General features: G+C 38.2%; 1 protein-coding gene across 1 annotated transcript in view; it reads right to left on the bottom strand.

The window, feature by feature from the left end:
• The window catches only part of LOC136876009 (alkaline phosphatase, tissue-nonspecific isozyme-like), a 317,503-nt gene that overhangs the window by 65,435 nt on the left and 238,447 nt on the right, over positions 1-13,621 (bottom strand). Inside the window, exon 4 of the mRNA XM_067149621.2 lies at positions 2,119-2,297. Within this exon, the coding sequence (XP_067005722.2) occupies positions 2,119-2,297 (179 nt within the window). The remainder of the gene's footprint in view (positions 1-2,118; positions 2,298-13,621) is intronic.

The following is a 13,621-nucleotide window of genomic DNA, read 5'->3' as shown; positions in this document are numbered from 1 at the left end:
CTATGGAGATGGACACGAAGGGCCTCTTACCCGAAATACCTCAAATTCATCATCACTTCTTCAACAATCTCCCAGATGAGATTACTACAAGGTCAACTTATATTGTAAACTACGGGTAAGGTCATAGTAATGAATTTGTGTACAATGATTGAGTTGAATTGTGCTGATGTAGTTAAGTTAAAAATATTTTAAAAAAATCTATTTTTGTATTTAATTGTGTTACAAGTACAAATAAAGGTCAGACTGTGATGACTACTACAAAGTAAATTGAACATTTCATTTCACTACTTAAATTTTAATTTTTGTTTCATCCATTAAATTAAAATTCACAACCAGAGTGAACAAAGACCTTTGTTTTAACAAAATGAAATTGTTCGCCAGGGTTAATAACTTGTCATTTCATATGTTCAATGTTTGTCAAAATTTAAGTTAGAAAATCCCTTAGGCATTAAGCATTTTCTAAACAATTTAAATTTTCAGGAATTAATTATGCGCTAGAACCTTCACGACTCAGTTTCTTTAAACTGTTCCAAACGGACTTGGTTCATATTGGTTGTTAACATTCTCAGATGTCAAATACTCAATAAATTCCATTATCCTGTTAATCATGAGTTACGTCTGCATAATATGCAGTTCGTTAGTTGTTAGAGATAAAAAAATCAGATATCTTAAATTGGTAGCGATATAATTACCGAAAACAACCCATAAAACGTTTGTAAGCAATTTCTTTATCACCATAAATAATATTATACTATTTTGGAACTCCTTGTGAGGTGGATACATTTCCGATAGCAGCGCTGACGCTAAATATAATTAAAATATTTGGCTGACAATTATTTCATCTTAAGAAATTTGTAAGAAATTGTGTTAGTTATCTGAAACTGGATGACGAGGTAACACACACGCATTAGTTAAATGGTAGATAAACAGAAAATTGTGCACATGTACTCATATTGTTCCTAATCAGTAACACGAGTTTCATACTGTTACACTATGTGGCTAGTATGTCAGGCAGGAAACGGAAGAAGGACATACATTTTATACTGATAATAATGAGATATCATAAATAATGTATGTACATTGAACTTCGTTCATAAAGACTTATTATTGTATAGGATGACTCAGAATTCATGCAAGTTATATAGCGCATGAAAGTCTTACTCATAATATTCATAACTAAATACTGTAACTGTTTAATGCAGATGTCTGAACAAAAATATTATTCATCATTCAGAAATATATATGTGTTTAGTATAGATTTTCAAATAAAAGTTTATTCATAATTCATAAATATGCAAATAAGTGTTAAATGCACATTTTCCACTAAAAAGCCTATTTAAACCCCTCGAGCCGTAATGTAAACTATGCAGGTGCGCTTCCTAAAGCGTTAAATATTTCAAATCTAGTAATGCTGATGAAGGGAACAGTTGAAATCATTTTTGTGATATGCTTAAATGTTCATCATAACGTTTGCGCAAGCTTAAGTGCATTTTACAAGGTTTGATACAATATTGCGTTCACATTTCATAGACGGAGCTGATGTCAGTGAGCCATGATAAAGCCCACGGTAATGGTAGCGAAACGTCGCTCACTCACCAACCCAGACATATCAGCTCAAAACAAGGCGGACAACAGTACTTGCTACGATCGTCTGTAACGTCACTGGACTTATTTTGCCTGTAGATACTAAACTATATAGACCTTGGGTTTCTTTTGTTGGTACGTAAGCCTATAATGTATGAGGAATGCCTGTTGACTTTGGCGGTCAATAAACATCATCAGTGTGTCAATATTCTCGATAGGTGGCTTAATGGAACATTAAGTATCACGGTAAAGCAATAAATCATTGTGTGGATTACTTGGCTTCTAAATCATCCACGATAATCAAGTCTTGGCGTCGTCAAACATCAGAATTCATTAGATACTTGGAGTGCTTTTGTTCTTTTAAGAATGTGAACTATAATCAGTACGATCGATGCTTTAGGAGTTAATCTATCATGAAAACTTCTTCGATTTACTTGTTTCAAAACATCTCATGCCCTTCAAATTTTTATATCATTGCAGAACATGTTATCAATACACACAGAAGCAAACAAAGAACTTAAGCATTCAACTTACATTTATGCTACGTCCAGGATCGTCTTCGACCAATTGACGGGCAATATCTTTGCATGACTTTCTTGCTGAGGATGGCATCTTAGAGTCATCTTCCCAGTATCTGCTTGCCGAGTGTGCGTATAGGGCCGCAGGCGTCGCGTGCGTTATGCGAGTTGTTGTCACCATGCCAGTCGCTTTACCTAAAACAAACAAGTAGGTACCCGTAATCGTCTGACCACTTACAAAAGTGTGTGACAATACTCATTCAATAACAAGACATTCTGTGTATTATCATTTTAAGTGAATATGTCTTAGGCCTGAAGGTCATTCGAAAATTTGCGTGACATGACAAAATGTGTAACGGAAGTGACGTCACAAAATGTGTTGCCTAGCAACAGTGACCTTGAGAGGTGCACGGGTTGTAGATTTGTATAAATAGAGTGTGTTGAAATAGAAGGCACGCTGCATCAAGTCGGCCGTGCTAGTACTAACATTCAGATGGATGGCCCGTGCGCACCACTCCGGTGGCAAGTGTGGTTACCATTTAGTGGCTGAGAAAAAGAGCGGAGTAAGCACGTGGATGTCAGATACCGAAATTCCTGGAAAGCGAAAATGGAACAAACACTTGTGTTTTCGGGTGTAGTAACACCTACAAGAAAACTACGCCAGATATTGTCTGTTTTTCTTTTTCCACGTTTAAATTAGACGGAAAGACGAAAGCTTTGGATACAAGAAGTATATCGGAAGAAGTGAACACACAGTTTAAACATTTTCTCACCAATAAGTAACATAAACTCAAAAAGTAATTCCAGTATGCGTAGTTCTCTATAAAAAATAATGTGAATGCTGTTCGTGGTCATTAAGTAACTACGTACAAAATCTAAAGAGGTATTTACTAATTAAATCGAACAACATTTTACGGGAATAGTTCAATGAATGTTCTGTTATCATTATTCTTATTTTATTTTTCGACTGAGCCTCTATGGACTGCGTGTTAACAACCAATCTCATTTTCAGTGTCTGTGTCTTGTTCGTCTCCCAGCTTTGACACCCTGCCATTATTTCTTGAGCCTGTCCTCTCCTCTCCCTCTTCTGGGTTCTGTATACACCATGAAACCCTGATAGCTTTTCGCATCCTTCAGAAATTATCCCTGTTATTCATTTCATCCTCCGCCATGCCCACTCCCTCAGATCTTTATCACACTCTTGGAAATATCTCAACGTAGATATGTTTGGTTCTAGAAAATTCCAGAAGTTCTTTGTGATCCGGTCATTACTCATAGTGAAGATGTGCCCATAAAACATAAATCTTCTCTTTCTAATTGTTGTTGTTATAGGCTCCATCTTGTTGTATACTTCGTTTTTGGATTTATTTCGAACCTGCCCGTTAATCCACCCGTTGCCTAAGATATTCTGTACCAGCCTGCGTTCTCTTTTAAGCAGTTGATTAACTCCTCCTTTTCGATTTGCGCAGGGTCTCCGAATCATATTTCTAGTCTAACAATAGTGCTGTATATCTTAATTTGACTCCGAAACTCAGCATCTTCTTGTTATGGATATTGGTCTCTTCTTCTTCTTCTAGCCCATTCTCTTGGATTACTTCACACAGGTACTTAAACTTCTGTACTCTTCCAGTCTTTCCATGGTCTGTAAACATCATTCTGGACCATCACTGATGTCCGTCGTGTATTTCGTCTTCTCAAAGGAGATTTTTAGTCCAACTTTTTCTGCTGTTTCTTTAAAAAGGTTTATCTTCCTCATTGCTGAACGGATGTTGTTGGCAAATATGGCTAAGTCGTCCGACAACGCCAGACAACGTTTGTGTCTGGGGCCTAATCGAAGCCGATCTTCGTTTCCTTCTTCTTTTTTGAGCGAATTTCTTCCTTCTCGGATAACCTTACCCAAGATATTTATTTATTTATTTATTTATTTATTTATTTATTTATTTATTTATTTATTCTGCACCACAAACAGAGATCACTCTCTAATTACAGGTGGCTTACGTAGTATACGTTCTCAATTTATGATACATTATGATGTATCGTAATACGGACATGAAAACAAACAAAACTTATACATTAACACTGGTAAAATGTTTGAGCAATTACAGAGTACCAGCAAATAGTTTTACAGGAGCAATGAGTGTTATCATAATCTTAGGATTTAATATTAAGTAATTAACCGATTCGTGACTTTAAAGGAACTCCCTTGTAGTTTTTGTATAATCTGCAAGGTTACAGGTAAATCTAAAAGGAAAATTAGCCATGAAATAAGTATAAACATAGTATATACATACACCTATAGAATATACTTTTAGAAATAGTTCTTTAACTGAACTCAAGGTGCCTAGAACAGTGCGACCTTTACTTTTATCTACGGGACATCTTCAATAATTTTACATAATCATTGTAAACAACAGCAACGTTTAAATCAAGAACAGGAAATTTATGTACTATAACGTTATATGTAGTGCACATTCTAAACAGTGATGAGCTTCCATAAAATACTGTTTTAGAAATCGGAAGAAACAAGAGATGTCTGTATCTTAAACTTCCTTTCCGGGTACTGAACGAGAATTGTTGTAGAAAGTAATTGTTATCTACCACAGGCATCGTCAATCGAGAGCGAAATGCCTTCGGAGTCAGTTTGCTCCCCGCTCTTGAGGAACGAGAGCAGCTTAGCCAGCAAGTAGGGGAAAAAGTAGGGGAAGTGTATGACGTAGTACATACTGCTGGCCAGTGGCGCGAAGGTATAGCACATCTTTTAGATTACGACACGATACGATACGCGTGAACTACACGTGAGGTGACAGTAGTGTGTTTCCGTCTTTATCCTCACACCATACGACGTTTAAATCTAGTCGGTTAATGTTTCATTTACTATGGAAGAGAGTTCAGCACAGCGTAGACCATCGACCCCAACAAGTTTCAAACCTTCGTGGGAAGAACAGTATTTATTTGTTCCAGAAAATAATATAACAAAATGTTGAACATGTAATAAAATATTGAATCACATTAAAAAATATTAGAAGGATATAAAGAGGTTTTAATGTCACTATATGATGATTTTGAGAGTGGGTTTCACGATATTCAACTGTTAGACCAGAACTGCAGCTAGAACTGATTGACTTACAGTGCGATACTCAATTGAAAGATAGGTTTGCAAACACAAAGAGTTTGAATGAATTGGATGTTCGTTTTCCACGGGAGAGATTTCCGAGATAGTACACATTTAATGTTCATATTGTAAGTTTATTCGGATCAACTTATTTATGTGAACAGGTGTTATCATTAATGAAGATTTGTAAATGTAGACACAGCAGTAAGGTCACCGATGAAAATTTGAAAATTTGAAATGTGTTTTGCGACTGATACAATACTATCTAAACGAACCCAAAGGTCCCTTGAAGGATGAGTACACCCCGAGTGATGTGTTTCAGTTCGCGTATTTTATATGTCATAACCAGTAATGCCATGCAAATATTGAAATGTATGTTAATGAGAGTACAAAGAATATGTAAAAATCACATAAAATGTCGTGAAGATCTATTTATTCCGGAAATATTGCACACTGCTGTATATTTCCTTTGTCAATGAATAATTTTCTTGTCCTGTTGTACTCTGTAATCTGTGTCCTGTTTGTCACACACGATCCATGCTCCAAATTATTATTATTATTAAGCTGTTGTTCATATGGTACAGTACGACCACGGTATGCAACCCGCCTGACCGCTGCTCTCTTGTCACGTGACAGACAGCCGTCCCGAGCAGAGCAAGTAACACCGGCTCCCTGGAGCAACTACGTGATGATGTCTGATCTACCGCATTACTGATAACTCTATGGAGGTATGAATGATCATTTATTACACGTCTGTGTAGCAATGAAGTAAAGTTGAATTCTTTCAGCAGATTTTTATAGTGAATTATGACTCTAGGGACACACCTGTTATTTTTTTAATGTACAGATAACTTAGGAAACGTTTCTTACTCCACATGGTATTGTTAAGAATTTAAAAAGGGGAGACTAAATTACCAACGCGTACTAAAGTTTGGATCTCACCAGTGTATTAAACAAAAGTTTGAGGGCTTGAATATTATTCAGGTAACCTGTGTATCGGATTAAGAAGCATAGTTCCTTGTATACATCATAGTTTGTGTCATAAATGAGTGAGTTAAACTAAAATTCGTTTGTAATTCGTACTCCTAGATCATTAATTGAATTAACCTGCGTCATTATTTCATTGTTATGGAGTACACATGTTCTGTAGGGGATTTGCCGTGCGTAAGTTTTAAGAAGCAACATTTCTTTATATTGAAATATAAATTATTTTCTATACTCCACTCGTATAATTGTAGTTTGTCTATGTCACATTTTATTTCGTTATAAAGCTTTACACCATCCGCATATAAATGACCATTCGAAAACTCTCAGATGGTAGGTCATTGATGTAAAGGTTAAACTGCAACGGACCCAGGTTTGAACCCTGTGGAACACCAGAATATACAGAAAAATGTCTGAATTACAACTGCGATATGCCAAAAAAATTATATCGCTAACGTAAGATGAAATCAGTTTTAACTTTGGAGAAGTCGTTCCATATTCAGAAAGCTTTCCCAATATAATGTCGTGATCAGTTTTATCAAAGGCTTTCGACAAATCCAAGTAAATTACAGCAACATTTCCTTGCCTATGTAGCACATTAAAATAATACTGCGTAAAATTAATGTGATTGTTTATTGTCGATCTACCATGCAAAAGACCATGCTTATATTCATTTATAGTCCTCTTTACATGAGCGAAAATACGACAGCATAAAATCTGTTCTGGGATTTTGCATGAAGCGCATAAAATACAGACAAGTCGGTGATTCTCAATCATATTATTGTCTCCAGATTTAAATTTAAAGTTGGACAAATTCTCGATATTTTCCAAGTTTTGAGAAATGTTTGCTTCTGAAGTATCAAATTATACACTCCCTGAAGAGGAATGCGTAACCCTTCAGAACATGCTTTTAGGACGTATGGAGGTATCCCATCAGGACCACATGAATTTTTGGTCTTCAATTCCATAATAGGTGCTTTATATTCACTTGTACTCCTAAGGAATCGTTTACCAGTAATCGCGGTGTATCCGGAATAGCGCAAGAAGGTGGAGAAGAAGAGTATACAGATTTAAGGGACGTTGCAAAACCAATGGAAATACTTTGACTATTACCTGATATAATATTATTAAGCTTCATACTCTGCAAGTGTGGACTTTTTTGAGTTCGCTTATTTTGTATAATTCCAGAATGGTGTTGTTTTGAATTTCAGACTGTGATCAAAAACATGTTGAAATCTTCTATAGAATTCTTTCAGCTTAGTATTATGAATCCTTTCCGAAGTAAACTTAACCGGGTATTTGGTTCTCGAAAAAAATGCTCTTTCGTGGACCGTGGTTTTACAGACGGAATTTACTTTTACGTAAAAATGTTCTACTGCTTCATCTACATCCTCAATTTTTCGCAACTCGGATCTGCCCGTTTCTCGAAGCATGTTATGTACACCAAGAAAGTTTGCTGTCTGAAAATCATACAATATTGTATAGTGCGAATTTGCTTTATTCGATGGCGTTCAACTTTTGCTTCTAGATGAAATATTAATGCAGGATGGTGTGCATCTTCTGATATAATGGATATTGCTCTCTGGTTACAGATACACCAGAGTTAAAACAATATCAAGAGTTCAAAACATTATTGAGAGATTTCAATTGATACAGAGACATAAAATTATCTAGGGAATTGCATGTGATTCCACTATATGACATATATTAATCTGAACCAACTATTAATGGGAGTTTGTAATCAGCTGAAGTATGATATCCTGGCTTTGAATTATTTCGTTAGTTTCAAATAAATTATAACGTAATGTTATGTATGTTTCTAGATCACAGACAGGTGGAAGGTATGATGACGTAACACTATTTCAACAGATACTGCCTCAATATATTTAAATTTTAAATCTAGCTGTTGTGATATAATCACCTGATTGACAGCATTTCATCTCTGCGATATATATTATACCTATTTTCTAAGAGTTCACCATTGCAGACGCAACTAGTTAGCCATGCCTCGGAAATCAACAATACATCATGTTGTGATTCGATACATTTACGTAAAATTAATTTAGTTCGGTAGTGAGTGCTCTCACATTCTGGTAATTAATGTAAATTGTATTAGAATCCATTATGAATCTGAAATATAAGTCATTTTTAGTTTAACTTACTGACGTCTCTAAGTGTTTACAGGTTATACACGTACTGGTCCTCTTCCCGTTTGTGGATATCTATGTTGCCTGAACGATCCACCCCGAAATTCGCGTAGTTTTTCTCATTCTCCAATATGCACGAATGCCCAAAGATATTCTTACGATAAGTAGTTAAGTTCTGGTTTATGTAGATTATTCCATTACTTGGAAACACAAGCTGGGATGCACTCAGGTTCCTCTTCACTTTACGACTGCGAATAAAGTTTCCTTTACCTGCTCTCTCCACAAATATCACAATAATTCCCGCTGAAGGCTGAGTGGGTTGTTTCTTTAATCTATGGCAGGTGTTGATTATTTCGTTGTTCATTTCAATGTTGAATGCTCGACTAAGGCGAATACCGCGACAGTTCCTTTTATAGGCCACGACCGCCAACCTTTCACCTTTACCGGCCACCTCCTTCTCCGATACAAATCTCCTGGCCTGAGGAGACGGTGTAACCGTCTAGGAGGCCCGCCTCCCCCCCTCAGGGGAGGAATGCTTTTTTCGCTATTTGCTTTACGTCGCACCGACTCAGATAGGCCTTATAGTGACGATGGGATAGGAAAGGGCTAGGAGTTGGAAGGAAGCGGGCGTGGCCTTAATTAGGGTACAACCCCAGCATTTTCCTGGTGTGAAGGACACCACAGAAAACCATCTTCAGGGCTGCCGACAGTGAGATTCGAACCCACTATCTCCTGGATGCAAGCTCACAGCTGCGCGTCCCTAACCGCACGGCCAACTCGCCCGGTGGGAGAGGAATGGAAACGTTTAGTAGTAGCAGTTCCTTTCTGCTAAACGAAAGACGCTTAAATTAAATTTTATTCCCAATAACATAGCCTGTTAACGCGTACGCTATAACAAGTAGCGCTAAAAATGGACAACGTGATCCGCAAACACAATTGTTATGGGAAACCTTGTATATTAATAATATAATAGACACTTAAAACCATGTATGTACTACAGCTTGATAAAGCTTAAATTTAAATATACCAAACTATATACTTGGAATTTTTTGAAGGTTTGCCCACTGAGCAGAAGGTCATGTTCTATCGGGGCAGGGCAACAGTGGTATATCATAATATTAGGTCGGCTGCCCCCTTGCAGGGAACAGATGAGTAAGCACCAGGCATTAGTTTGCACAGTGTTGTGTTACGTATTTTATTTTATTTTATTTTATTTTATTTTATTTTATTTTATTTTATTTTATTTTATTTTATTTTATTTTATTTTATTTTATTTCCTGGTGGCCATGATCGTTAAGGCGCTGAAGTCTAAAACGGTCTAACACCGAGGTTAGCCGGTTCGAGTCCCGTTGGTCGAAAAAAATTTCACCATCAGAATGTTGGCCGGCAGGGTAGGGGAGGTGGTGGTATACAATTTCTAATCACTAGATTGCGTGCCAAAAGCCTGGATTAAATTCCAAACCTCTCCGCAGTGCTCATATGGAGTGAGGGCATATGACGCTGTTGATGGTGATTCGTCCGTCGGATGGGGACGTTAAGCCTTGAGCAGACCCCTTGGTGCTATTCGACAGGAGTAGGCTATGTGCCGGCACCGGGTTTCACCCTCTCCCTACTATCATATATCACGTCATTCATTTCATCTCTCATTAACTCCTCTGATGAGGTTGACGTCAGGAAGGGCATCCGGTCATAAAAAACCGCCACGACAAATCCATCTCACCTCATACCCGACCCCGTAGGGAAACGGGACAAGGGCTGGACAAACATTTTATTTTATTTTATTTTATTTTATTTTATTTTATTTTATTTTATTTTGTTTTGTTTATCCTTTCAGGATAGTGAGTAGCCTCGCGATTCCTGATAATTATTCCTATCATCTCATTTCTTTGACTTTTGTTCATCCTTTCAACATCGTGAGTAGCCTCACGATTCCCAATAATTATTATTGAGAATATTCTCTCGCCAGCGGTTACCACTACTGGCGGGAGCTATTACTCCTTTTATTTCAAATGCCTCTCAATATCGTGAGCAGCCTCGCGATTACTGGCAGACGCTGACTACCTTGAAATCGCCAGACTCCAAAACGCAGTAAACACCGCACGGAAGGCAAAATAATCCAGGCCGCACCGGGTGGTGGTCTGGGCGTGTTTTTTATTTTAATCTTATATTTGTTTGGTTCATTGCTAACAACACAGGGTCCAGGTTGGAGGCAACCTCTGTATAGGCCCATTGGAAATAAATAAATAAATAAATAAATAAATAAATAAATAAATAAATAAATAAATAAATAAATAAATAAATAAATAAATAAATAAATAAATAAATAAATAAATAATATTTTTATAAAATTCAGAATGTAAGAAAAAGTACAAATACGTTTAGCCAATAGGCCAAACCCCTCTCATCTCCTTATTTTCACACATCCCTTACCCAACTACTAAATTCCTCAGTTAAGCTTTAACCCGCCTGAATCTCCTGGCCAGAGAGAAGGCGTTACCTTCTAGGTGGCTGGCCTCCCCCTTCACGGAAGGAATGAAAACTTGCTTAAAAAGAAAACACTGCAGCCAGTTGCAACCCCTAAAGCAACATCGGGCGTGGTCAGTACCTGGATGGGTCATCATCCAGCACTGTCACACTGTAACACTAGATGACTGTGTCAACCACGCCCCGAACTAGAAGGGCGACGCAGCTGGCAACACATACATACACTAAATTCACACCACAAACATAAAACAACACATGAACAGCAATACACCCAACAAGTCCGAGTGAAGAGCTCCAATGTGTGCACCGGTGTCGATACTACACATACGTCCTATCTCCAGTGCACATACGGATGACCAGGATCCTTTCTGTCTACTACTATTACTACGTATTACACATGCTTCCTTTCCGTGGCATATTAGGGAGAGATTTGCACTATGTATACACCGTGGTCTATGTTATAAGACAAGGCCTAGAAATGAGACGCGAGACAACATTGCGAGCGATGGTCCAATCTTATTCCGCACTTTGTTTCTAGGTTCACTTTCTGGCGCCCTTACTCGTATCATTTTCATTACGTACCATGTAAATTATGTCTCTGTATTTGACCGAAAAGGGAGTGATTTACAGTGTGAGAAAGCTTAAGTGTGTTTAAAATTGATAAGCCAAGAGTATCGTGTTACAGGTATACTTCAACAAAGGCATTGGTCTGGTGTTTGACACAGAATATGATGGGTGCTAAGAGCTCTTTGTGAAGAACACGTAGAGAAAAAGCGAGTTTTTCGAGCGAACTTGCGTAAACGTTGCATTCATATGAGGTAAAAACCTTACGAATAAATCATGCAATACCATTTGTAGAGCAGTTTATATGTAAATAGCAGTGTTGTGTCTTGTGTTTAAATAAAATTGTGTATTGTAGTGTGCCGTGTTGTAAATCTCGCCAAGTTAAAGGTAATGGAACTTCCTTTCATATATTTCTATCGAATGATGATATTAGGAGACAAAGGGACCTAGCTGTTTAACGTGAGGGGGAACCCAGGGATTTTGTGGACACATAAACAGTCTCCTACAATTTGTAGCAAGCATTTCTAGGATTCTGGTTTTACAAGGAGTATAATTTAAGACTTCGCACTTCTAGTCACAGGCCACAGGAATCCCCAAGCAGAGCGTCGTAAGGCTTGTGTCAAGCTTGGAGTGATAAGACGTGTTGATAGCTGACGCAGCAAATACTGTACTTGGGCCTCTCGCTCAGTTCGCTTGTAACTATTGGACTTTTTATGGCGTACTTACGGTTATTTTCGAGATAGTCAAGTACACTTCAGCGCAAAAAGAATTTCGTAGCATGTTATTTGCACAAGAAGAAGAAATCAGACCGAACGTGCCTTCGAAAATTCCGTAGTTTCCCGGTTTGACAGTGCCATCAAAACATTACATGCATCAACTCGTGCGCAAGTGGCGTAGTACTGGTTCCGTAACTAATAAGAAAAGACTGGAAAGGAGAACAGCTCTCGAACAGGAGAGGTTAGAAGATATAGGCCTAGACTGCAAATCAGTCCAAGTAAGTCGTTTCGGAGAGTAACTCAGGAACTGCACGTAATGCAGAAAATTATTCAGTCCATAACATTCCGACTACAGATTTAATTGCAAGAATTGGCTAATGAATAGTGTTCACGACAGTATCGTGGATCATCGGGCAAGTTGGCCGTGCGGTCAGGGGCACGTGGCTGTGAGCTTGCATCCGGGAGATAGTGGGTTCGAATCCCACTGTCGGCAGCCTTGAAGATGGTTTTCCGTGGTTTCCCATTTTCACACCAGGCAAATGCTGTGGTTGTACCTTAATTAAGGCCACGGCCATCATCGTACTCCTACTCTCATTTCTATCCCATCGTCGCCATAAGACCTATCTGTGTCGGTGTGATGTAAAGCAAGTTGTAAACGTCAGTCGCATTCATATTTCTGCTACTAATCCAAGTGCCGGGCTGAGTGGCTCAGGCGGTTGAGGCATTGACCTTCTGAAACCAATTTGGGAAATTCGATCCTGGCTCAGTACGGTGGTATTCGAAGTTGCTCAAATACGTCAGAGTTTTTCTTTTGAAGACGCATTTTTTCCTGTGAAACGTAAAGAATTTCACGTTACCTTTTTGACACAGCATAAGCCCAAAAGCCTACATCATGTCTACAAGTACCGGCCGTGAAAGCATCGATGGTAACGAAACTAAAAATGTTAATGCTAAGATACGGTTAATGTAAATCACTATGTTTTGTTATATATATGCACCATGCTGATATTTGTTCGAATAATAAATTGACTGTCAAGTCCGCAAGACCCGCTTCAGTCTCGAGCTTTGATATTTGAACCTTCATTTTGTCCTGACATTGCAGTGAATGTAAATTTAGTTTTAATGAGATCATCTTTCTATTAATAATAATTGCGTGTGGCTATTTCTAGCCGAGTGCAGCCCTTGTAAGGCAGACCCTCCGATGAGGGTGGGCGGCATCTGCCATTTGTAGGTAACTGCGTGTTATTGTGGTGGAGGATAGTGTTATGTGTGGTGTGTGAGTTGCAGGGATGTTGGGGACAGCACAAACACCCAGCCCCCGGGCCATTGGAATTAACCAATGAAGGTTAAAATCCCCGACCCGGCCGGGAATCGAACCCGGGACCCTCTGAACCGAAGGCCAGTACGCTGACCATTCAGCCAACGAGTCGGACATCTTTCTATTTAATGACTTAGGTTGCAGTCCTGTATACCGCATTTTTTCTTATTTCCCTACTTAATTTCAATTTTATT

The sequence above is a fragment of the Anabrus simplex genome, chromosome 6 (genome assembly GCF_040414725.1).
Source record: "Anabrus simplex isolate iqAnaSimp1 chromosome 6, ASM4041472v1, whole genome shotgun sequence".
Classification (NCBI taxonomy): Eukaryota; Metazoa; Arthropoda; class Insecta; order Orthoptera; family Tettigoniidae; genus Anabrus; species Anabrus simplex.
The sequence above is the reverse complement of the archived record's forward strand: the minus strand, read 5'-3'. Positions and strand labels throughout refer to the sequence as shown.